The sequence below is a fragment of the Manis javanica genome, chromosome 13 (genome assembly GCF_040802235.1).
Source record: "Manis javanica isolate MJ-LG chromosome 13, MJ_LKY, whole genome shotgun sequence".
NCBI classification, from domain to species: Eukaryota; Metazoa; Chordata; class Mammalia; order Pholidota; family Manidae; genus Manis; species Manis javanica.
Window position 1 is genome coordinate 91,383,806 of NC_133168.1, and position 21,989 is coordinate 91,405,794.

Here is a 21,989-nt window from a genome sequence, read left to right on the forward strand (position 1 = left end):
CCTTCAGTACGAGGGGTAGAAGTGGGATCCTGGCCTGGCCAATCAGAGACCTCATCTCCCAGGTCACAGCGATTGGTTCGAGGTAACCATGTGACCCAAAGAGCGGTCTTACCCAGGGATTTTGCTGGAAGCGTGGGAAAGGTACTTGTCTTCCCACCAGGGTTGTTGAGCTGGATAGGTAGAAAGAGAGACCTGAGAACATTGTCTGGGGCCCTGGATCCAGCTGTACCTGACACTAGAAAATCTCGATTCTTTGGTTTCATGAGTCCCTAAACTACGGTCATTTGCTAAAACGGCTTTTAGTTCATTTTGGCTGACTGCAAAGAAGCGCACACTGACCCCTATGAATTGCAAGCAATGGAAGCCTACAGTTCGTACACCTCCAGGGCCAGCTGTGTGTCAATGCAAAATGTATCAGAAAGATCAGAATGGAGATATTTGGGGGCATAGTGAGGGAAGGTCCCAGGCTCACTGCTCTGGGAGGATCCCCCACACCTCCCTTGGTGCTGTGGGCTGCTGGCAAGGGCCAAGGGCACCCTAGTGGGGAGAGAGGGTGTGCTGGGGTATCAGGGCTGTGGAGGGGCCTGAGGGTCTGGGAGGAGTCAAGAGACAGCTGTCAGAGAAGGACTGTCTGCCACCTCCAGGGAATGGGGACCAGCCCTCTCTCTCCCCTTCTAGGGCGAATTAGGGGGTCCTGGGCCACCATCCTGCCTTCCCACTGCCCCAGCTCAGTTTAGGGGGAGGGAGAAGCCTCAGGTAAGCCCATTAGAGGCCCTGACTGGTGTGCGGCTCCCACAGAGTCACCCTCCCTCTCTTGCGCACTCTCAAGGCACTTCTCGTCACTCTGTCTTTCCACCAGTCCACCATGCAGCCATTTATCCGCAAACATCGACTGCCCCCTATGGGCCAGGACCTGCCTGTGAGCACGACCGCCCAGCCCTGGCCCCGGGGTTTAGACCGGTGGGACAGACGGACGGCTAAGTGAAGTAATCACATACAGTCCAGGGGCTTGCCTTGGGCGGCTCCAGTGCTGCGAGCTAGTGGCGAGCAGCCGTGGGGTACCCCAGGCCCTCCCAGGGCTCCCCATCACCCACAGGCCCTGGGAGCGACCTCAGCCAGTGGCTAGTAGTCCTCTCCTTTCAGAGAGGTATGATCAGGACTCTGGGCTATCAGATCTCGCGACCCCGAGTTCGAGGGCTCACGGGAACGCTGGTTAATTTGCATCTCGTCTCATCCGGCTCGCCCTTCCCGCCTGCAGAACGCCCCGCCGCGGCTGGCCGCGAGGGGGCGCAAGAGACCAAGACTTGGTCTGCCCTCGGCCTCCAAGCGGTCATCGTTCGCAGTCCTGGCTGCTCCCGGTGGGCGCATTGTGATCTTTTGTCCATTTTCACCCTATACACACCCTCGCTCCTATTTTTCAGATAGCGAACTAAGATTCCAGGAGGACAGATTACCCAGAAAGACCTCGCATATGCTCCCATGTGCTTCCCGGACGTGAGCTGGAGTCATCCACTCCTTGTCAGGCCAGAGGGTGTGAGCATTCTCAGACCCGGCTCAGAAGGACTTGCTCCCAGCCCAGTCCCAGAGATAGGGAAGTAGCTGGGAGATAGGCAGTGAGTTCCCTGTGCCATTGGGGCATTCAAGTTGAAGCCAGCACCCATGAGGGTGGGGATGACCTGGAAGGGAGACCAGCCCTGGGTGAGCTGTGCCCCTCCAGGTTCCTTCAAATCTGCGGATGGGATAAAAGGAGGTCCAAGAGGGCAGCAATCGTGCCTCTCCTTGGTCTGCAGTGGTCAGGATAGCAGTCAGACTTCAATTCTACTTTTTGTCCTTAGCCCCTGGTCCAAGTCCTGGTTTTTATTTCAGCCCTGCTCTACACTCCCTGCTCCTGGGTAGCCCTGCACCGTCCCCCACCAAGGTGTCTGGATGCGCCAAACATGGTCCCCATACCCCCCCCCACCGCTCACACCCTCTCCAGGGCCCTCCAGTTCTTCAAGAAACCCATGGAGGCACCCCTTTGGTGCTGCCACATGCTGGGCCTGGCCCTGAGGAGCACCCCCAGCTGGGGGAAGGGGCTGCTACTCAGGGGCCCACTTTTCAGATGAGCAAATAGGCTCAGAGGGGTGAAGTGAGTGGCCTGAGGTCACACAGTGAGTGGGAGTTGGGATGGGGCTCCATGGTCACTAGCCCTGCCCCCCACCTGCTGGACCACACACTACCTACCATGGGGGGTCTTCCGAGGCCTCTCTCCGCTGACACTGGGGAAGAGGATCTGGAGGACGGGCACTTGGGAGGAGCAGCTTCTCCACCTCCCCGCCTTCCCGGCCTTGTTTCCACCTGCCCCCTGCCATCTTCCAGGCCCCTCCCCAGATACCCCCATCTGGACCTTTTCCCTCCCTTTTGCCACCAGCCCTCCCTTCCACACCCCAACTTATTATTCCAGCAACTAACACTCTTGACTGTCCTGATGGTGGACACAGGTTCACGTGGGGTGACCCCCCCCCCAGGGATGAGGGAGGGTATAGTACAGGAACAGGGGCAAAGACAAAAAGGAGGGGCCATTACAGGAAGCAGGGCATGAATTGAAGAAGATGGAATTGGTTAGAATGGGGAGGTGTCATGGAGCATGACAGGGGGGAGAGGCGACATAAGGGGGCAGGAACGTGGGAGGTGGGTGGGCGCATGGGGGGCAGCCCCAGCCAGCTCAGCTCAGGAGACCCTTCCCGCCACACCCTGGCTGCTCCCAGAGCTGCTCCAGCTGCCGCCCTCATGTAACCAGAGCCTGCCTGTTGCATCAGAGGCAGGCAGGCGGCCACGGGTAAACAGAGCAGCTCTCGGGGGGCCCGGGGCTCCCCAGCCACCTTCACGCTCCCCAAGCCTTGTTCTGTGCCTCGGAACCACGGCAGAAGCCCCCAGCCTGGCCTGGGCTCTAGTGTGTCCTCAGGACATCTGAGTGTTTGGTGTTGGGCACTGAGGGAGGTGGAGTCGGGGGTGAGGCGGGACCCTTGTTCCCCACCTTCTCATGACAGTGTGAACCCTACTTTTATGTCCGAAGAGAAAGTTGTGCCCACGCTAGGGATCAAACTTCCTATGTCACATATGGGTAAACTGAGATGTGGGAAGAAACACGAGTCTCACAGGACCCCTGTTCCCGGCCTCAGTGTCCAACAAAATGACATTTCCACATGCTCCCTACTGAGTTCAAGGCTCCAGCAATCTGTTGTCTTCCAAAAAGAGGTGGACACCAGACAGCCATTGCAACATGCTGACTCTCTCCTTTCAACTGCCCCAAGTCGACCCCCGCCCCTCCATCTCTGAACCTCTGCCTGGGTACCCAGTCCAGTCTGCTTTTGCCCAGGGCTCTGGCGTCATCTCCCTCATCCCCTCCCACCAAAGAATACTCCTCACTCTTCCCCTGCACCTTTGCAAGTGCTGTTCTCTAATGGAAAATCCCTCTCCCAGTGGCAAACTCCTACTCATGTTTCAAGGCCCAGTACAAATACCGTTTTCTCCTGACAGCCCTCCCTGACCCCTCTGGCCCAGTCCTGACCCCACAGGGCAGGGCGAGTGTGTGGTAGATCCACCTCCTCCAGCCTGGGGTCTTCCCCAGGATTACTCAGTCCAGAGTACTCTTCATCCTGCAATTCTTTTCACATTGATTTACCAGTCCTGCTCCGCTCTCCCTCTGGGCCTGGGCCTGGGCCTGGGCCTGGCCCTGGCCCTGTGCTGGGTGGTGCTGGGATCCCCCAGGAACGGATTTAGAGGTCTGCGCTGGGGTCCAGTCCTGCCAGCTCGCCCTTCCCGCTGACCTTTGAAGTGGAGGGGGGCGCCCAGCTGAGGGGTCGGTTACCCTGCTGTTGCTGTTAGGGCGTGCATCCTGCCACAGGAGGGTGCGGCCACACAGGCGACCCCGGAGCCCCTTTCTGCAATCCCTCGGTTTGTGTGAGAGCTAGGGTCAGTGTTGGCTTCGAGAAGGGTTCAGTCCCTGGGGCCATCGGGTTCGGCTCGGAGTTCAGTTTGCTCAGTTTGGAGTAAGTCCAGGGTTTAGGGGCTAGTGGTCGTCGAGTTACAGACAGAGTCACAGAGGAAGGTCAGGGGCGCCCTGTGAGGGCGGGGAAAGCCTGGTGGGTCTGATCCAGGCCCCTCTCCAGGATCCTTTCCTCATTACGCGCCCCACATCTCAGCGTCTTCCCGGGTCTAAATTCCCGGCCCCTGGACTCCGGGGGCGGGACCGCGCCCAGGTGCCCGCCCACCGCAGCCTGCGGGCCGGCACGCCCTCTATGCAAACGAGTCCGGCCCCGCCCAATCAGCTCCAGGGGGCGTGGCTGCCGCTCTGAAGGCACCTGCGGGCGCTGGTCCGCGCGCGAGCGTCCTAAGGCCCAGGCAGAGCAGGTGCGTGTCGCGTCGGGCCAAGGCTTCCGCGGGGTGTCCTTTGAACGGCATCTGTGGGCTGGATTGGGTTTGGAGATCCAAGTGTGCGGTTGTGCGTCGGAGAGTTCTGTGACAAAGAGCTGTGCGTCTTGGGACTGTGAGTCTGAGAGGTCGTGTGTGCCCAAGCGGTGTGAGTCTTAGATGTGTGTTTCTGAGAGGTTGTGTGTCCGAGCAGTTGTGTCTGGGTGTTGTGTGTGTGCAGGGGTGCGTATCCAAGGCGTCGTGTGTCCAGGAGTTATGTCTGAAGGAGTGTGTGTCTGAGCAGCCGTGTGTCCAAGGGGCATATGTCCCAGGTCTTTGATGTCAGTATGGGACTTCTGTGCCCGAAGTGTGATGCCACTGACCCCTTTGTGTGTCTGTAACTTGTGTGTTTGATCTGTGTGCCTCAGTGTCCCCCCTTCGTGGGCACACTCCTTTCCATGTCCTCCGAGCCTTCCTGTGCACAACCCTGTGCCTTCCTTCTGTGGGTGTGCCCTGGTGTGTCACTGCCCCAGGCCTGTGTGTGGCAGCATGACCATCCATGTGCGCCTGTGACCCTCACCTGGCCCGTAGGGTCTGCACCTCATACAGGGAATGTGGGGCCTCAAATGGGCCCGAGGGGCTGGGTGCAGGGTGGTAAGTGTGGAGCCCTGGATGGGGGGAGCCACAGCTGCCTGGGCCACCCCCTTCCCTGTGCCTCAGTTTCCCCAACTGGGATGTGGTGTAGGAACAATTGTCACAGCTCTCTGTGGTTGTTAGCATATGACAAGTTGGTGGCTGTGTTACTTTCATGGTTATGGGCTGCCCCCTGCCTCTCTCAGGGTCCAGGGTTGCAAATGTCACTGACAGGGGTCCCTGGCTATCCCCAGCCCTCTATCTGTAGGCCCACCAAGTCAGAAATAGCTGAAGCCGCTGGTGTGGCCTAGCCAAACATCCTTACTGGGGAAGGTCAGGACCTCTGAACCTTTGAACTGTCTAGGAATGAGAACTCTGACTCTTGGGGTGAAGGAAACAGGGTCCAAAATACATTCAGACTTGGAAGGACAAGTGTGTGGAGTTTTATTCCAAAAGTCAAAGGAGCTTTGGGAGAAGTCAGCCTCCTCCCTCCTGTCCCCGGGCCTGCCGCCGCCGCCCCAGTCAAGAGTGAATCTTGGCCTCCAGGGAATAGGATTTCAGGACTTGCAGGGCCCTGGGGTTTCACCTGCAAGAGATGGAAGCTGGTTATCTGGTCTGAAGCACCCCCCCCCCACCTCTTGGCAGGAGAGAAGAATGAAGCCAGGTGGAGACACCCCAGCCCCTTAGAGGAAGGATAGGCCCAAGGCTCTGCCCCTCAGCCCCACAGAAGAACAAAAGCCAGGAGTGAGGGGCCCAGCTTCCTCTCTCCCCTCTCTGTGTGGCTTCAGACAGGTTGCTGACCCTCTCTGAGCTCTTTCGCTGCCCTTGACCTGAGTAAATTGAGCTCCATCTCACTTCCCTTCTCCAACTAATGATTTATTTGTTAAATCATTCTCCAACTAGGCAGACATCTGGAAAATGCAAATTAAGAGAATGGGAATAAAATCACTTGTCACTCCAACTCTGACACAATAAATGTAGACAGGTGGTGGATCTGGCCTTCCAGAGAATTTGAGGTGCATATGCACCTGGAGACAGATATCATTTTTTGGAGAGGATTTGTCATATGCTTCACATCTCATTTGGGGTCACAGAGCTCACCCTGGCCCTGGGCCATGAATCCCCATGGGGTACAGACAGAGGATGATGGGTCTTGTCTCTCAGCCCCCCAAAGGGCCTCCCTGTCTGCATCTCAGGGGCTTGTGAGGCTGACTACCGACCCAGGAATAAGTGTCTCGGATCCTGAAGGTGTCCTAGGCTCACTTCCCAGACTAGTTGGGGTTGGTGAGTTTGGGGTGCAGCAGGACAATTCTGGTGGTACAAATCCAGGCTTCAGAGAGGATCTGGGGTTCTCGCTGTGTGGCCCTGGGAAGAAGCCTGCTTCCTCCTGTGTAAAATGGGGGCAACATCTCTGCTTCACTGGGCTGCCCGTGGGTCCGGCAGGTTCTGTGTGTAAATGAGGTGGCATGTGGGCCAGGCAGACAGGAGGCACCCGGTAACCAGAGGTGCCATCCGAACTGTGAGTAGAGGTACCTGCCGAGTGGCATCCAGGCCCACCCTCCACCTGCCGCCAAGGAGTCCTCAGGCCTGTCTGCTGCCCTCCCCAACCTCCTCCAGGCCCAGGCTCACCCGAGGTTGAGGAGGGAGCAGCTGAGGCAGGTTAACAGAAGGAGTCACTTCTGGGCTCACAGGCCTGCCCCTGTCCAGTTTCCACTCCACTTTCCACGCTCACAGTCCCCATGGTCTCCTGTCCCGGCTTCCTGCCCAGAAGGAACTTCTCCCTGCAGCAGCCACTGGACCATCTGAAAATCCTGAATCAGGCCATAGCCCTCCCCTCTCACATACCCTCCATGGCTCTCTGCTCTACAGTCCACCCTCTCACTCCCCATCCCCTTGAGGTCCCACATGGTGTTCCTGCCCTCCTCTGTTTCCATCTGCCCCCTCACTCACTCTGCCTTAACCATACGGCCCTTCCCTGTACCTGGAACCTTCCCAGCATGGTCCCACCCCTGGGCCTTTGGACTTGCTGTTTCTTCCATCAGGCAGTCTCTCCCCCATATCTCCACATGACTGATGTCCTTTCTCCTTGAGGCCCCGTTTTTCAGAAAGGTCCCTCTGGCCCCTCTATCCAAAGTAGCTCCCTCCCCTGCCACTTTCCCCTCCCCTACTTTTCCCTGTTGAACTTCTTGCTCAAAGGTCTCTGTCCCTGACATGGTTATGTTTCTTTTATTACTGTCCCCAGCAGACTGGACAGTGGGGGAAGCCAGGCTGGATCTGTCCACTCCCTGCCCTGTGTCCCCCACACAAGGTAGGCTCCCAGACATTTCTGGAGTAAGAGTACCGACCATGGATGCCCCAAGGCCCCATCTTGGGATCCCCACTGGCTGGCTGCATCTTGGGTCTGCTGGGCTGTGGGCCAGTCCCTTCTGCCAGTGCTGACAGATGTGCTAATTTCCCAAGCCGGGAGGCCTTGGCCTCAGGGGACAAATTTCTGGGGCCCCACGGGGAGATCTTTCTCTGGAACAAAGAGAAGGAAACCTTAGGCGTTCTCTGCATCTGCCCCTACAGCTCAAGGGACACTGCCCAGAACCTTAGGTGGCCCTGGGCTCTGACCTGGGACAGCAGAGTTGGGTTTTGAATGTCAAGTCTCTCTAGGCTCCAGGAAGTGGGATGGGGCAGCAGGCCTCCATATGCAATGGCCGTGACAGAGAAACAGGCCTTCTTGGCAGGTAAGTGTGTGCCAGGCCAGGCCTGCATGCTCTGGGGGCAAGGTTTCCTTATGGTAGGCAGGGGGCTTTGAGAGGGTCAGTCCCTTGGCCACCATCCACGGGCCGTTGTGCAGTCGGGCTATTCAGAGCAAGGGTCTCAAACTGGTGGCCCACGGGTCAGACAGAGGCGTCTGGTTTGTTCAATGGGCTGTAAGATGTTTAAAAGAAAATTCATCCAGTGGCTAATGTTGCTTCTGTTTGACAAGCAGCTGTTGACTTACCCATTCAAAGAAGGATGACTGGGGGCCTACTGTGTGCCAGGGAGACATGGTGGCTAAAGAGACAAGGAAGCACAAAATGTTTCTGGTAGGGCTGAATGTTGCAGGAAAGATGAATCTTATCTTGGAAAATTGCTGTCCCCTGAAAGGACTTCTGCCTGGCCTCGAAGGACATGTAGCAGCTCTTGAGACCTGGACATGCCTGGGAAGGGTAATCCAGGGGCAGGTAGCAGCCTGGGCAACAGCCTGGGGATGGGGAAGTGGCAGGTCTGTTTGGGGCTTTTGTGTCAGGTGTCCGGAAAGGAGCAGAAGGTGGACTGCAGATTTGCTGGTAGTTGAGGCCTTTCTAAAGACCAGGGACAGTTGGGTGGGTGCCTGGGGAGTTCCCACCCACCTGGTCTTTATACCTGTCCCTTATACAATGGGGAAACTAAGGCTCAGAGCATGTCAGGCAATGAGTGTATAATGGAGCCAGGATTTGAACCCTGGTCTGGCCAGGCCCACGGCCAGAGCCCTGGCCTCTCAGAGCATGGCCTCAGCAGGCCCTCCCAGGAACAGGCCTGGGGAGGGGCTTGTGGAGGTGGGTCTGTGGGGCTCCCACTGGGCCTCAGTTTCTCCATGGGTGACAGACTGACCTATAGAGAAAGCAACCACCAAGGGGCCTTCTCCAACTGGAACATTCTGGGTTTATGGGATTCAGAGCCACACGTAGATAACTCTTCCCACCCTCAGAGCCCCACCGTCCTCAGAAACACCCTGTAGATCCCCAAATCCCCTGCCACCTGCACCAGTGTAAACTGCAATCCTCATGCAGCAGCCATACATGTCACCCCCCCACAACCAATGTTCATGCCTCCCATCCTCTCTGAGACTCCCCAGCCCCCATCTCTGCCCTGGAGGTGCTGACCTCGCCTCAAGAAGCCAGAGAATACACATACCCCTGCAGGGAGGGGAGCCCTACCTGTGTCTAGAAACCAGCACGGATTTAAGGAGTATGTGTGTGTTTGGGGGTGTCTGTGCATTTGGGGAACCAGTATTTGTTGGGGCCTTGTGTGGGCCTGGAAACGTCTGTGTGCATTTGGGGGATCTACATGCGCAGGAAGATCTGAGTGTATTTTGGGGATCTGTGTGTTTGGGGAACTGTGTGGGTTGGGAGTGGCTGCATTGTATTGTGGTCTGCCTGTGTGTAGGGGGGACTTTGTGTGTGTTTGGGGGTGGTGCATGTGTCTGGGCATCTGTATGTTTCAAGCATCTGTGGATTTTGAGGGGCTCTGATCGTGTGGGGGAGTCTCCCTGCGTGGGGCAGCTCCCAACCAAAGTCTGTCCATATGAGGAATGGGTTTTCTCCCCTCAGCCCCCATTCCTAGAGCCTCACACTGAGCTGGGTGCCCCCCAGGGCTAAGGAGCGGTGACCCCAAAGTCAGGGCCCAGTAACCACAAGAGCTCCCTGTGCCAGACAGAGAAGGAGGGAAATAGCATATAGAGAGCACCTATGTGGAAGCCCCCAAAATCTCAGCTGGGTGCCCTGATTCTCCCCATTCTCTGGAGGAGGAAACTGAGGTCCACACAAGCTCGGCCACACCAGAATCACTGCCAGAGCCCACCCTGTCCCCGAGGGCAGGTGCGTGGCTCTGGGGGCTGCTGCGGGCTGAGCCAGCCCCTAGGTCACCCCTAGTGCCCCCCAGCCAGGGCGCCTTCTCCCAGGCCCCCAGGGGAAGGCAGGCCTGGGGCCCGGATGGGGGGAGGGTCGCCGGCAGCTGGGGTCGGAGGCGCTCCAGCCCTCAAGAGAGGGGAGGGGGGGTCCCAGCTTTCCAAGGGGCTCTTCCTGTCGCCCATAATGAGGTGCTTGGGGAGCAGGTGATGAAACCAGCGTCCAGGTTGCGTGAGGCGGGGCCGCCGGCCCGATTCGCTGTAGCGCTCGGAGCAGCGCCCCCTCCCCGCTTGGTCGCCTCCCGCGGGCCCTCACCTCCCCCCGCCACCCACCTGTCTCTCACTTCTCCTTTCCCGCCTGCTTTCCCGGTCCGCTTCCCCGCCAGGCCGCGGCCTCTGGCTCAGGCGTCTGGCAGCGTGACGGCGCCCCTCGTCCCCCCGTTAAAGCCCCGCTGGGAGCCCACGCGGGGGACTTGACAGGGCCCCGCTCTTTCCTCTCCAACCCTCCCTGCAAAGGCCTTGAGGTCAGAATTCTGTGACCCATTATATGGGGAGGAAGTGGGGGCTCTGATGCCACCCAGCGTGTGGCCCCGCGTGTCCCAGGGGTCTTAGGAGGCAGCGCGCTGACTCAGCATCCCCACTTCAACGCCTCGTCCCTCGCCCCTCTGGCTTTGAAAGGCAGGAAGACAAGGCTGACTGTGACAGACCCCCCCACCGCCCCCTTCTTCCCAGCGGGTGGAAGGAGTCTCACCCCACTGACAGGTGAGAAAAAGGGAGCCCTCCCATAGAGAGGGGTCAGTCTGAAAGGTCAGTGGGAGGGTGGCATTCCTTCCAGCCCCCATCTCCATCACCAGGGGTCTTCGAGGTCTGGCCAGGCCAGGGAGATAACAAGTGTATGGCCTAAAAAAACCGCAACCAACCAAAAACACCGCCACAAACCCAGGGGTGTTTGTTGATTGACTTAGTGACCACAAGTACTGCCATAAAGTTTATGATACTCCAGGCACTTATGAACTCTTCCTCTGGAGGAACCCAGGACCCTCCCTGATGCATGCATGTGCCATCAGCGCATCCTGTCTCTTTAGTCACCAAACGGATCTGTCCACTTCTGCCCACCTGCAGTCTCCATCCCAGGGCAGGCCATATGCCTCCTGCCTGGACACTTGCCCCAGCCTTCCCCTGTCACCTTATTCCTGCTTAGACAAAGCTGCTCAACACAGCAGCCATGAGCTGGGGGTGCTTTCTAAAAAAATATTTTGGTTGAGATACATCACGTAGAAAAAAATGCACAAATCATCGGAGTAGGACTAACAGAACTGTACACACCCATGTACCCAGACCCTGTACCAGGGAGCAGACCTTGGGACTTAAACTGCCCTGTCCCAGTGCCTCCCCAGTGGCCACTGTGCTGACATCTGTCGGTGAGTTCTGCCTGTTCTGGGACTTCATGTAAACGGAATCACCTGGTGCGAGTCAGCATTGTTGAATTGGCACACAGTCTGAGAGGTTATCCCATGTGGTTGCATGAAGCTAGAGTGTATCTTTTTTCTGTGCTGCGTAGTCCATCCTAAGAGCTGTCAGAATGTATTTACTGATTCACCTACTGGGGACATTTAGGTCGTTTCCAGTTTGGGGTCAACATGAATAAGGCTGCTGAAAACACTCTTGTCTATGTATTTTGGTAAAAAACAGGCCTGTTTCTCTTGGGTGAATACTGAGAATGATTGCTGGGTCCTAGCTTAGACATATGTTCAGCTTTAGTAAATGCCAGATCATTTTCTGGAGTGGCTGTGCCTCATTCCCCTCCCTGCAGCAAAGCACAGAGTGCCAAGGGGTTTTTTACAACTGTGAAATCATATCCTGACCCCCCTCTGCCCCCACACTCTGCATGGCCCCCCTTGCCCTAAGGGTGAAGCTCATACACCTCACTGTGGACCACAAGGACCTATGCAATCTCATCCCCACTGTCTTCCCTCCTGCTGTACCCTCTCCCCCTCACCATGCTGCCCAACCACACAGACTTCTTTGATTCTTTTAAAATGCCACACTCATGATCGCTCTGGACCTTAGCCATTGTGCTTCCCGTGCAGGGAACACCCTTCCCCAGATCTTCCCATAGCTGTCCCTTGCTTGGCTGTCTCTTTCTCCTGCTTCAGGTCCCTACTCAAATGTCACCTCCTTGGGCTGGTCTTCCTTGAAATCCCTGGCTAACATTGTCCCTTTTGAGGTTAAGACTTCTCTTTTCAGATTTAGGTTTTGACATAACAAAGGTTTTCTAAAAATGACATGGAATTCCTATTGTTTTCAAAGGTCTGAGTTAGTTTAAATAACGTTGCACCTTTGAGATTCGACAAAACAGCCATAAAACCATCTGGGCCTGTTGCCCTTTTATTGGTAGGAATTGAGTCACTTTTATGATCTTCTATGGTCATTGCTCTACTTAAACTTTCTACTTCTTTTGAGGTCAGCTTCTCAAAGTGGTTGGCACATGGTTGACACTTAATAAATGCTAAGTATAAGGATGAGAAAAAAGGGGTCAGGAGGAGCTTCAAATGCCCACCCCCTGCCCATCTGCCCAGGCCCCCACCCAGCCACTCTGTCAAAGCCAACTACATGCTTCCTCCTCCCAGATTCCCTATTGGATTTCTCCTGCCCCCTCTTCGCTGCTCCATTCCCTGGATTGATGGCTCCCTCTCTCTGCCTCTCTGCTGAGCAGGTGCCACAAGCTCTCTGCTTTCTGGCTGGACACTATGGTGGGGGGATGGGGAATGTGTGCACAGAAGAGGCCTCCCCCAACCTCAGCCTCCCCCTTGTGCCAGGCACATTCAGCATGCACCATCACCTCCCCCAAGCAGTTCTGATCACCTCAACATCTGGAGAACTGGCCACGGGTTGTCTGCGGCTGGGTGGGGATTTGCATGTGAGTACAAATATATATGCACACCCTGAGCCTTCCGCCTCCGCATTCCTTGGCTGGCCCTTCACACCTGGGCCTGAGACAGGTCAACGCTGAGTAGCTGGATTTGCATGCACATGTATTTCTGGGTAGGGAGTCAGCTGGGGGAGTCTGAGAGGAAGTTGTTGAGGGAAGCTGGGGGAGTTCAGATGTGTCTCTCTCTTGACCTTCTCCATTTACCAAATCTTCCTGGCCATGCCTGTGTCTGGTCCTGAGGGGCTTCCAGTCTTGGGGAGATACTTGGATATAGATCCTCCCATCTTCATTGGGTTAGAACTGGAGGAGAAGGATGGGAGCTGTGGAGTTCAGAGTGACAGTGGGGAGTGTCCTGGAAGAATGGATTTTTTTTTCTTTTTTTATTGAAGGGTAGTTGACACACAGTATTACATTAGTTTCAGGTGTACAACACAGTGATTCAACTTATATACATGATAATTCTAGCTACCAGCACAGTGATTCAACTTATATACATGATAATTCTAGCTACCAGCTATCACCATACAAAGTTGTTACAATATTTTGACTATATTCCTTATGCTAAGAATGGATTTTTTGAGCTGGGTTTTGATGTATGAAGAGGAGTTGGCTAGGTGAAGCAGGAGCAAAAGGGCTTTTCAGGCAAAGGCATTTTGTTGAAGGTAGAGAAAGGTGGGCAGAGGCTGATTGGAGCAGGGCCTTGAATGCCAGGTGGGGGGTACTGGAACTTCCTCTGAAGGCAGTAGAGAGTCACGGAGAGTATATGGACAGGAAGGGGCATGATCAGAGCTGTGTGTTAAGTAGATCCCTCAAGGCCAGAGTGGGAAATGACTTTGATTTCTGGGTGAGAATTGGGGGTTTCAGGGTCACTGAGGGCCAGAAGAGCCAAACTCTTTCATGAGCCCTTCTGTACCTGTCAGGCCTGGCCCCAAAGAGAGCAGAGAATCTGGTGGCTTCCGAGGGACCCAAAGACCCCTGGACGAGAGTGACATACACTGCATGATTCAGGCCTAGCACAGAAGGGGCCTCTGCATTGGTCTCCTGCCACCTCTGCCCTGGCCCTCAGCAGTCCTGCCAAATTTTTAAATGATGTACCAAACCCTGTCCCTTCTTGCTAGAAACCCTCCCACGGCCTTCCGCCACTCTTAGACCAAAACCCCCGGCCCTCCTGCAGCTCAGAGGACTGTCTGCGGCCTCTCCCCTTAGCCTTCTCATCCAGCCTATTTGCTCTGTCCGCCCCTCCTCAGGGCCTTTGCACCTGCTGTTCCTTATTCCTGGAACTCACTTCCTGTCTTGGCTTTTGGGTCTCAGTTTAACAAGACCCCCACCAACCTTCTGGCTCTTGGGGCTCCCCCATGACATGAACCCTACCCTTGCTGGCATGATGGGGACGACTGACGAGGGGCCAGAGTTGGATCTTCCAGGCCCTGAGACTCCTGTCCATGGCTCATGTCCCCACAGGACCCCAAGTGTGGGGAGCATATCAGGAGCCATCTTGGTACTGGGATCTCTGGACCAGGACCCTGCTCCCATCCCCAGGGACCCATCAGGGCAGGGGCAACACATCCCAGCCGTGGGAACTCACCCCATTCCGGCAGGGGATTAAAATTAGCCCCAGAGGTTAAATTTAGCCAGTCCCGCTGGAGCTGGGGGGGCCAGAGTGGGGGCTCCAATTGGCTGGGCTCTGCATAGTTGTGACCATTCGGCGATGCAGCTGAGAGAGAGTGGGGGGTAGGCCTGAGGTTACAGAGTGGACTGCATGCGAAGGCTGGGGGCTCACGTACCCAGGCCCGGTGACAATGGAAGGTCCTCCCCAGGCTCCCTGAGCTGGGGTCTGGGGAGTAGGGGTGGCTCCTCCCAGAGACAAATCCACATTTCCTTGAACTTCCTGAGAACTTGTCCCCAGGCCTTGCGGTGGGTGCTTGTATTTGATACCCATCCCATTCACAGAACCCCAAGCTAAGGCCTAGGGAATGGCCACCCTTGCTGAGGGACGCCCAGGGAGTCAGAGGCTGGCTGGGACCCAGGCAAAGGCCTGTATGACCCTGGGCAGGCCCACAGCACATCTGAAGCCTCTGTCACCTGTGACATAGAGGGATGGGAGGTGAGGGGTGGTCTTAGAGTTGGTGGAGCAGTCCTGGGGGTCTTGGAGCAGATGTCTGTCCAGTGGGGTGGGTGCTACTGGACAAGCAATGGATTCTTTCCCTCCGAGGGGCCGTATGTGGTCAGCACTGGGGAAGTCCGGGACCCAATGCACAGCGTGTGGGGATGTGCTGCCCTCCCTACTCCGCCAGTCCTCTCTCTTGGGGACCCCGCCAGGGAGATCCAAGATCTAGGGTGTCTCCCAAGCCTCCGAGCCCCAGGCCCACATCCACTCTAAGGGCTCCAAGCTTACCATCTTCTCAGGGCATCCCCTCTTCCCACCAGGAAGTGGGGCAGGGGGATTCTTTTTAAACAGAAAACATGTATAATCATAGGAGAAAAATTAGAAAGTTCAAATAATCAAAAGGGGGCTGAAAAGAAACAAAAGGCCACTTGTTGTGTGACCCCACATATATGAAGCGTCCAGCACAGGCACATCCATGGAGACGGAAAGCAGATGAGTGTGGCCAGGGGCTGGGGGACGGGGAAGGGGAGTTATTGCTCATGGGGACAGGGTCTTCTTTTGGGAGGCTGGGAATGTTCTGGAACTAGATAGAGGTGATGGTTGCACAATACCATCAATGCACCAAATGCCACTGACAGGTACACTTTAAAAATGGTTACTTTTTTTATGTTATGTGAATTGCACCTCAAAATTTTTTAAAGGGAAACGCAACTCACCTGTAAATTTCCACCCTGCAATGACTCTCATCATAAGCATTTCCTTCTAGTCTTTTTTCTACTCTAAATGCAATTTTTGATGGATGTTTTCTTGTAACCACAGCCCTCGATCTTGCTCGGCGGGTGGCTGCGGCAGGACTGAGTGAGCTGAAAGGTCCTTGATACGTGGACCAGACTTACTTTCAGTGGCTCAGAATTCCTGATTCAATTGACTCATGCTTCCTGAGCACCACGGAGTACCGTGCATCAGATGTCTCTCCTGTCTGGCCTGACGAGGGCTTTTAGGCTGTTGCCAATATTCATAATAGCAGCGCGTATGTGGGATCTGCTGTGGGCTGGGCAGATGTGAATGCCTCACGTGGGTTAGCTCATTTAATCTCCCGACAACGTTGGGCAGTGCACAACAATGTTATCCCCACTGCACAGACAGGGGGGTCTAAGGAGGCCAGGCGCCCCCAAGGTCTCACGGTTACCAGTGTGTTTTGTTTCAGACATTGGCAGGGGCACCTGCACTTGATCTTTGGCCCTTGGTCAGCCCTCTCTTCATGTGGAATTGGCCCAAAGGCGTTCACTGACCACTCACTGCTCCCTGGGCTGACTTCCCCATCACCTCCCCTTCAGTGCAGGGGCAGGCAGAGGACAGGCCCCAGGCTGGAGGACTTGGCCCCCCTCTCCACCCATCACTCTTTCTTCTCCTTCCTTCCCAGACCAAGGCTGCTCCGCCCAGCCTGAGACAATGGGGAGAAAAAAAATCCAGATCTCACGAATTCTGGACCAAAGGAATCGGCAGGTAAGTTTGCTGGGTAGAACAGTGGTTGGAGAAAAGGCATTCCTACAGGGAACATGGCCTGGGGAAAGACCTGGTCATTCTGGAGAACTGCAAGGGAGTGGAGAGCTCTGATACAGAGTTTGAGATGAGGCACGGGCTCATTTCATGATGATTTATTCATTTCTTCTCCCTGGACTAGTGCTCCAGTCAGAGGGCAGATGGAGCTTGATACTAACACACCCACCTCAGGCAACTGGGCCAGAGGGAGGTGCAGAACTGGGGAAGCTCAGAGAGGGAGTGTGGGCTCTGCCTGGGAGGCCAAGAAAAACTTAGCAAAGGAGGAGATATTTGGGCTGGGTTTTGAAGCACCAATAGGAGCTTGCCAGGCTGAGCAGTGAGGAGGAAGATGCAGTACAGCCAGAAAGAACAGAACCCACAAAGGCACAGCATCATGAGGCATGCTCAGGGAACAATTAGGCCTCTCCAACTCCTCCACACCACCCCAAGTCCTTGTCTTTCCCCACCCCACCTGTGGTTCCTGGGTCCAGGTGACATTTACCAAGCGCAAGTTCGGGCTGATGAAGAAGGCCTATGAGCTGAGCGTGCTCTGTGACTGTGAGATCGCCCTCATCATCTTCAACAGCGCCAACCGCCTCTTTCAGTATGCCAGCACGGACATGGACCGCGTGCTCCTGAAGTACACAGAATACAGTGAGCCCCACGAGAGCCGCACCAACACTGACATCCTCGAGGTACCCCTGGTCCTTCTCCCTGGCCCTGTGAAGCCCCCCACATTCCGCTTGCTCAGAGCCTAGGCACTCTTGGTTTGCACAAAAGATCGGTGTTGCAATCTGGCTTTGTTGCCAGTAAAGGCAGGTTTGGGGTAAATGGGGGTGCCTTCCAGGGAGAGCTACCTGGGCAACAGAAACAAAAAAGCAACCAGCATGCCCTGGGGACTCTGCTCTGTGCTTCTCATACATCATTTCCTTTAATCCTGTCACCGTTTGATGAATACAGAGAAAGAGAATAAAAGGCATCATGAAATGAGCAGACCTCACAGTGGTCTAGGAGAATTTGTGTCTGAGCAGCTGTGTCCTCTGGAGAAAGAGGCAGGACAGCCCCTGCACTAGCTGGGTCAGCCCCCACCCCGCACCCCCAGGAGGGGCGAGATCGCTGCCCTTTGGATGTAGGAATCCTTACCCAGGATGGGAAGCTGAGGTCACAGGGCTGGAGAGAGCAGTGGACCTGGGACTCTGGCACCCAGTGTTTCCAGAGGGTGGGGAGAAGCTGGCAAAGGAAAGGCAGGGGTCCAAGGGAAAGACAGCTTAGGAAAACCTATAAAGTTGTCCTTAGGCATTCATTCTGCTAACATTTATAAGCATCTACTGCATGCCAGGCTCTGAGGCTGCATGTGGATGCAGAGTCATACTCAGGAGGAGCCTTAGGACAATGCCGGCAGGCCTGTGCGTGGATCTGTGCACTCACTGTGCAACCTGGGCCTCTCTGGTGCCAGGGAGGACAGTCCCTCTCTCACGTGCTTTTGGGGACATTAGGGCTTTTAGTCAATGGGATTTGGCTGGAACAGGCTGTGCCTGCACTCCACCTACCTACTGAGCTAGATAGGATAGGTCTAGCCTCTTTCCCATAGAACCAGGTTTCCTGGCTGTGATAGGGGAGGCCCACTCTGTTGTCTCCCCCCTCCACAGACACTGAAGCGGAGGGGTGTGGGCCTTGACGGACCAGAGCTGGAGCCAGATGATGGACCTGACGGGCCAGGAGAGAAGCTGCGGAGGCTGGCAGGTGATGGGGGTGACCCCGCCTTGCCCAGGCCCCGGCTCTACGTAAGTGACCCCCTGAATGGGGCCCTTTCTCCATCTCCTAGGCCCAAGTGGTCAAGGCTGAGACTGAGGGACCTAAGGCCAGGAAGCCTAGAGTTTGGTGGCAGGCATCTGCCTGGGTGGGCAGTGAAGGATTCCTGGAGGAGTGGGTATGATAGCTGGGGCTTTGAAGGATGAATGAGAGTTCAATAGGCAGCTCATTCCTGCCTTATTTCTTTGATTCATCAAACACCCTGGGAAGCCTCCTCAGTGCCAGCCGGACTGAGTAAGACTCAGCTCCTGGCCTAATGGTTGAGGGATGACAGAACCAGACACAGGCTCCTGGGCCATGTGGGGCTGGGCCAGAGGGAGGAACATCAAGAGCTCCCTGAAGGTGGAGGCTGACCCCGGAATGCACTGCGATTTTCTTTTTTGGACTTGATGCCCTCATCTCCACATTCCTCCAATCCCATCCTCTCTGCCCTCAGCCAGCAGCCCCGACTATGCCCAGCCCGGACGTGGTATATGGGGCCCTGCCCCCACCAAGCTGTGACCCCACTGGGCTAGGGGAGGCCCTGCCTGCCCAGAGCCGCCCATCCCCCTTCCGGCCAGCAGCCCCCAAAGCTGGGCCCCCAGGTGAGCATGGGGCCTAGGCCTAGGGGAGGAGTGGGTGCAGGGTCCCAGGAGGGCTTGCAGGGGGAATCTTGACTGGCGCTGCTGGCTGTGTACATCACCTCTGGGCCTCAGACTTCATTAAATGACATGGCTGCCTGCCCTCTCTCTGGGGGTCTCCTGCTCCCCAGGCCTGGCGCACCCTCTCTTTTCACCAAGCCACCTTGCCAGCAAGACACCCCCACCCCTGTACCTGGCAGCAGATGGGCGGAGGCCGGACCTGCCTGGTGGCCTGGCCGGGGCCCGAGGGGGACTGAGCACCTCGGTGAGCAGAGGGAAGGTGTGGCAGGGCGGAGGTGGGGAGGCAGGTGGCCTGGGTGTGGGCTTCAGGTTCCCCTTTACTTGTCTCCCCACAGAGAGGTCTCTATGGTAGCCTGCAGAGTCCGTGCTCCGCCTCCGCCCCCGGACCCCCGCTTGGGAGCTTCCCCTTCCTCCCTGCAGGCCCCCCAGGTACGAACCCCCTACCGTGTGGGGGCATCCACACATCTGCCTGCTCTGCTGCCCACATCCCCTGGCCCACCACCAAAACTGAAAACTGGCTTGAGGGATGGGTCAGGCGTGGGCAAGGGGCTCCCGAACGTCAAGGCCTCAGCTTATTCCTCCTACCCCCCAGAATATGGCCTGGGAGACCCTCCTCCGCCTCCCGGTTTGCTGCAGCCCCCCACCCTGGCCCCCTGGCAGCCCTCCAGGGGTGATGGAGCCCCAGCCACCCCTGCCCAGCCCAGGTAAGTGCCCCCACCGCCGTCCCTTAGCCCTGCCTCAGTCGGTCTGGTGGGGCCCCTCCAAGTCTTCCGAAGCCCGAGCCGCTGCTGACCCCTAGTGGCCACTCCTGGTTCTGCACTCAGCCCCTATAGATTGTCCCCGGTGGGGATGGGCGGCAATTTGGGAGGCCCCAGGAGGAAAATCCACTCACTTCTTTCCCAAAGTCCTCCCGCCGAACCTTCTGCCCAAGCTGTGCCATCTCCCTGGCTTCCCTCCGTTCCTCGCTGAGATAACGGTACCCCTTCTCTCTCTCCCTGCAGTGGGCTCCGCAGCCTGGGCGAGGAGGGTGCCCCCGCCCGCGGCGCCTCCCCGTCGACCCCCCCAGTCAGCATCAAGTCTGAGCGCCTCTCGCCGGCCCCCGGGGGCCCTGGAGACTTTCCCAAGACCTTCCCCTACCCCTTGCTCCTGGCCCGGCCTCTGGCAGAGCCCCTACGGCCCGGGCCCCCCCTGCGCCGGCTGCCCACTGCTGACAGCTGGCCGCGGTAGAGGACCCAGGGGTCATGCCCCCACACCTGCCGGCGCCCCAGCCTCCCAGCGTCCTTAGAGCAGACACAACAGTTACGACCCCCTCCGCGGTGGGGGCCTGGAGTTTGCATCCACAGTCGGGGGCTCCTTTCCCCGTACCTGTGTGTGTATCCACCAATAAAACACGCGTGGTGTCCGTGGACAAAACTACCTGTCGCTGCTCAGAGCCCATGCCTAGGTCCTCCCACCTTTTCCCCAGGGACCTGTCTTGCCTTGCCTTGGCTTGGGGTACAGCCTCCGGAACTCGACCCTGAGGGGAAGGCAGGTTGGGTAACGGGAAGACCGGTGGCGGGCAGGAACGTGACAGGGAGGAGCCCTGCAGCGGCGTCAACAGGCAGACGATGCGTGGGCGGCGGGTGCTCAGCCGGCCGGCGGCCCTAGGGGACCGCGTATAGCGCGCACTACACGGTTCCACCCCGGGGACAGGGGCCGGGCTATTCGCCCTCCAAATCCTGGGGGTGTCGGGTCGTGGGCTCCAATGGGAATCCCCGGGAGGGGTACACTGTTCTCTTAAATGGTTATATCCTTGATCTAAAGCAACAATTTTGTTCTACCGGAGGGAAGAGCCGGCATTTATCCATTGGGCGGGGAGAGGGGGGAGCAACCTCCCCCTACTCCAAACTTCATCTGGAGTGGTCTGGATGGTCTAAGTGAAATTAACACTCAGACCTGACCCCTGACCTCCCCCGAGCTCTTTTGTTGCCCCCACCCACTCTGCCCCTGTCTCTCACCATGTCCCATGTCCTGAGCCCCTTAGATAGATAGTTGCAGTTTCAAGCCTCGGTTGGGGGAAATCGAGGCCACGACCAGAGAGGGTCCCTTCTCAGCCTCTGGAACTCACCCTCACGGTGGACAAGAAGCCGGGCCCAGCCCTTGAAGTTGGTGCCCACAGGCTATGAACTCAGTGTGGGGTTCATAAAGATGTTGGCTGTTTTCAAAGGCTGGCGGAGTGGGGGTGGGGCAGGGCCTGGTTCTGCGTCAAGTCCGGGAGGCTGCACTTTCGCCAGTTGCCATTAGGTGGCGCCAGATAGTGTGCTTTGGATTCTGCGCTCCCCTCTCCGAAGCAAAAAATGAAATAGTAATAAAGTCCATTTGGGCTTCCAAGGGTTCTGCCGCACGTTTTCAGGCTCTGTGCCTGGCGTTATTATACTATATAGCTTGGGGTGTCCTGGTCCATGAGGGGACAGTGGGCAGACTACCCAGGTTCTGGAAACACCTCTGAGTCCACACCCCAGCTCTGCTGGGAAGGAAGCAGGGAGGGTTGTGTGGAAGTGTCCTACACCCAGGATTTACTAAGGACACCACAGTGATCTTGGGCAGGCCAACGTCACCATCAGGAGGGCCCTGAATCTCCCAGGAGTTTGGTCACTGGTTGGAAGCACCCTGGGAATCGTGGCCTGGGCACATACGTAGTGACAGAAGTCAGAGATCTGAGAGGTGAATTTCCAAGAACACCATAAATAGAGTGGAATGGTCAGGGTGCAATGAGAGCATGGATCTCAGTGTAGTCAGAGAATGTGGGACGTTAATGTGGATGTTGGGAGCATCCAGTGAGGCTCAGGTAACATGGCAAAGCCAGGGTAGGACAGAATGTGGGTTCCTCCAATGGAAACGAGAGAACAAGGAACGTCCAAAATGCAGAACAGACAGCATGCACATCCAACGCAGAATATAGAATGGGGAATGTCCAATGTAGAACAGAGGTGTTGAACAATGAAGGATGGAGTATATGGACCTTCCAACGTAGACTTTGGTTTTTGCTCTGTGTGAGGTGGGAGCCATGGATGGTTGTGAGCAAAGGAGGGACATGATCTGGCTCAAGTCTTAACTAGAACCCTCAAGCTGCTCAGGGGAAAATAGACTATAGGGGTGGGGCTGGGGGCAGGAGATGGAAGCCAGATATTAGGGAGGAGGGAGCTGCAGGGGAGAGGTGATGGAAGCTGAAATAAGTGGAGGGTGCAAGGCGAAGGCTGGGTGGGGCTGTGAACACACTGGAAGGTGGAGCCATCGGGGGGAGGCTGGCAGATC

The 21,989-nt window shown here is 56.7% G+C and overlaps 1 protein-coding gene and 1 long non-coding RNA gene across 5 annotated transcripts; one reads left to right on the forward strand and one right to left on the reverse strand.

Moving 5' to 3' along the window:
- The first annotated feature begins 4,311 nt into the window (after window positions 1-4,311).
- Window positions 4,312-20,069, forward strand: MEF2B (myocyte enhancer factor 2B). Of its 2 annotated transcripts, XM_017642262.3 has the most exons (9): window positions 4,312-4,392; window positions 16,124-16,206; window positions 16,734-16,937; window positions 17,892-18,026; window positions 18,491-18,638; window positions 18,806-18,939; window positions 19,031-19,124; window positions 19,288-19,399; window positions 19,697-20,069. In XM_017642262.3, exons 2-9 carry the CDS (start codon window positions 16,153-16,155, stop codon window positions 19,920-19,922), a joined length of 1,107 nt encoding a protein of 368 aa, XP_017497751.1. In that variant the 5' UTR covers window positions 4,312-4,392; window positions 16,124-16,152; the 3' UTR covers window positions 19,923-20,069. The 2 variants fall into 2 exon arrangements, with proteins under 2 accessions (XP_017497751.1, XP_036852058.1); XM_036996163.2 differs by lacking the exons at window positions 4,312-4,392; window positions 16,124-16,206 and having other exon boundaries at window positions 16,644-16,937.
- Window positions 16,344-20,915, reverse strand: LOC118967960 (uncharacterized). Of its 3 annotated transcripts, none has more exons than XR_005055312.2 (3): window positions 20,803-20,915; window positions 17,386-17,472; window positions 16,344-16,877 (listed from the first exon to the last, which is right to left on the reverse strand). It is a non-coding gene; the product is annotated as an uncharacterized lncRNA (long non-coding RNA). The 3 variants fall into 3 exon arrangements; XR_005055313.2 differs by having other exon boundaries at window positions 20,693-20,899; XR_005055311.2 differs by lacking the exon at window positions 20,803-20,915 and adding an exon at window positions 20,061-20,199.
- Between the last annotated feature and the right edge of the window lie 1,074 nt (window positions 20,916-21,989).

What these genes read in the sequence shown, in the direction of transcription:
- MEF2B (XM_036996163.2), top strand. Translation starts at nt 16,644, where the DNA reads ATGCTCAGGGAACAATTAGGCCTCTCCAACTCCTCCACACCACCCCAA. An exon ending in TGCCCAGGCCCCGGCTCTAC is followed by an intron (nt 18,027 to 18,490) that starts GTAAGTGACCCC and finishes CTCTGCCCTCAG; the next exon opens with CCAGCAGCCCCGACTATGCC. An exon ending in GCCACCCCTGCCCAGCCCAG is followed by an intron (nt 19,400 to 19,696) that starts GTAAGTGCCCCC and finishes CTCTCCCTGCAG; the next exon opens with TGGGCTCCGCAGCCTGGGCG.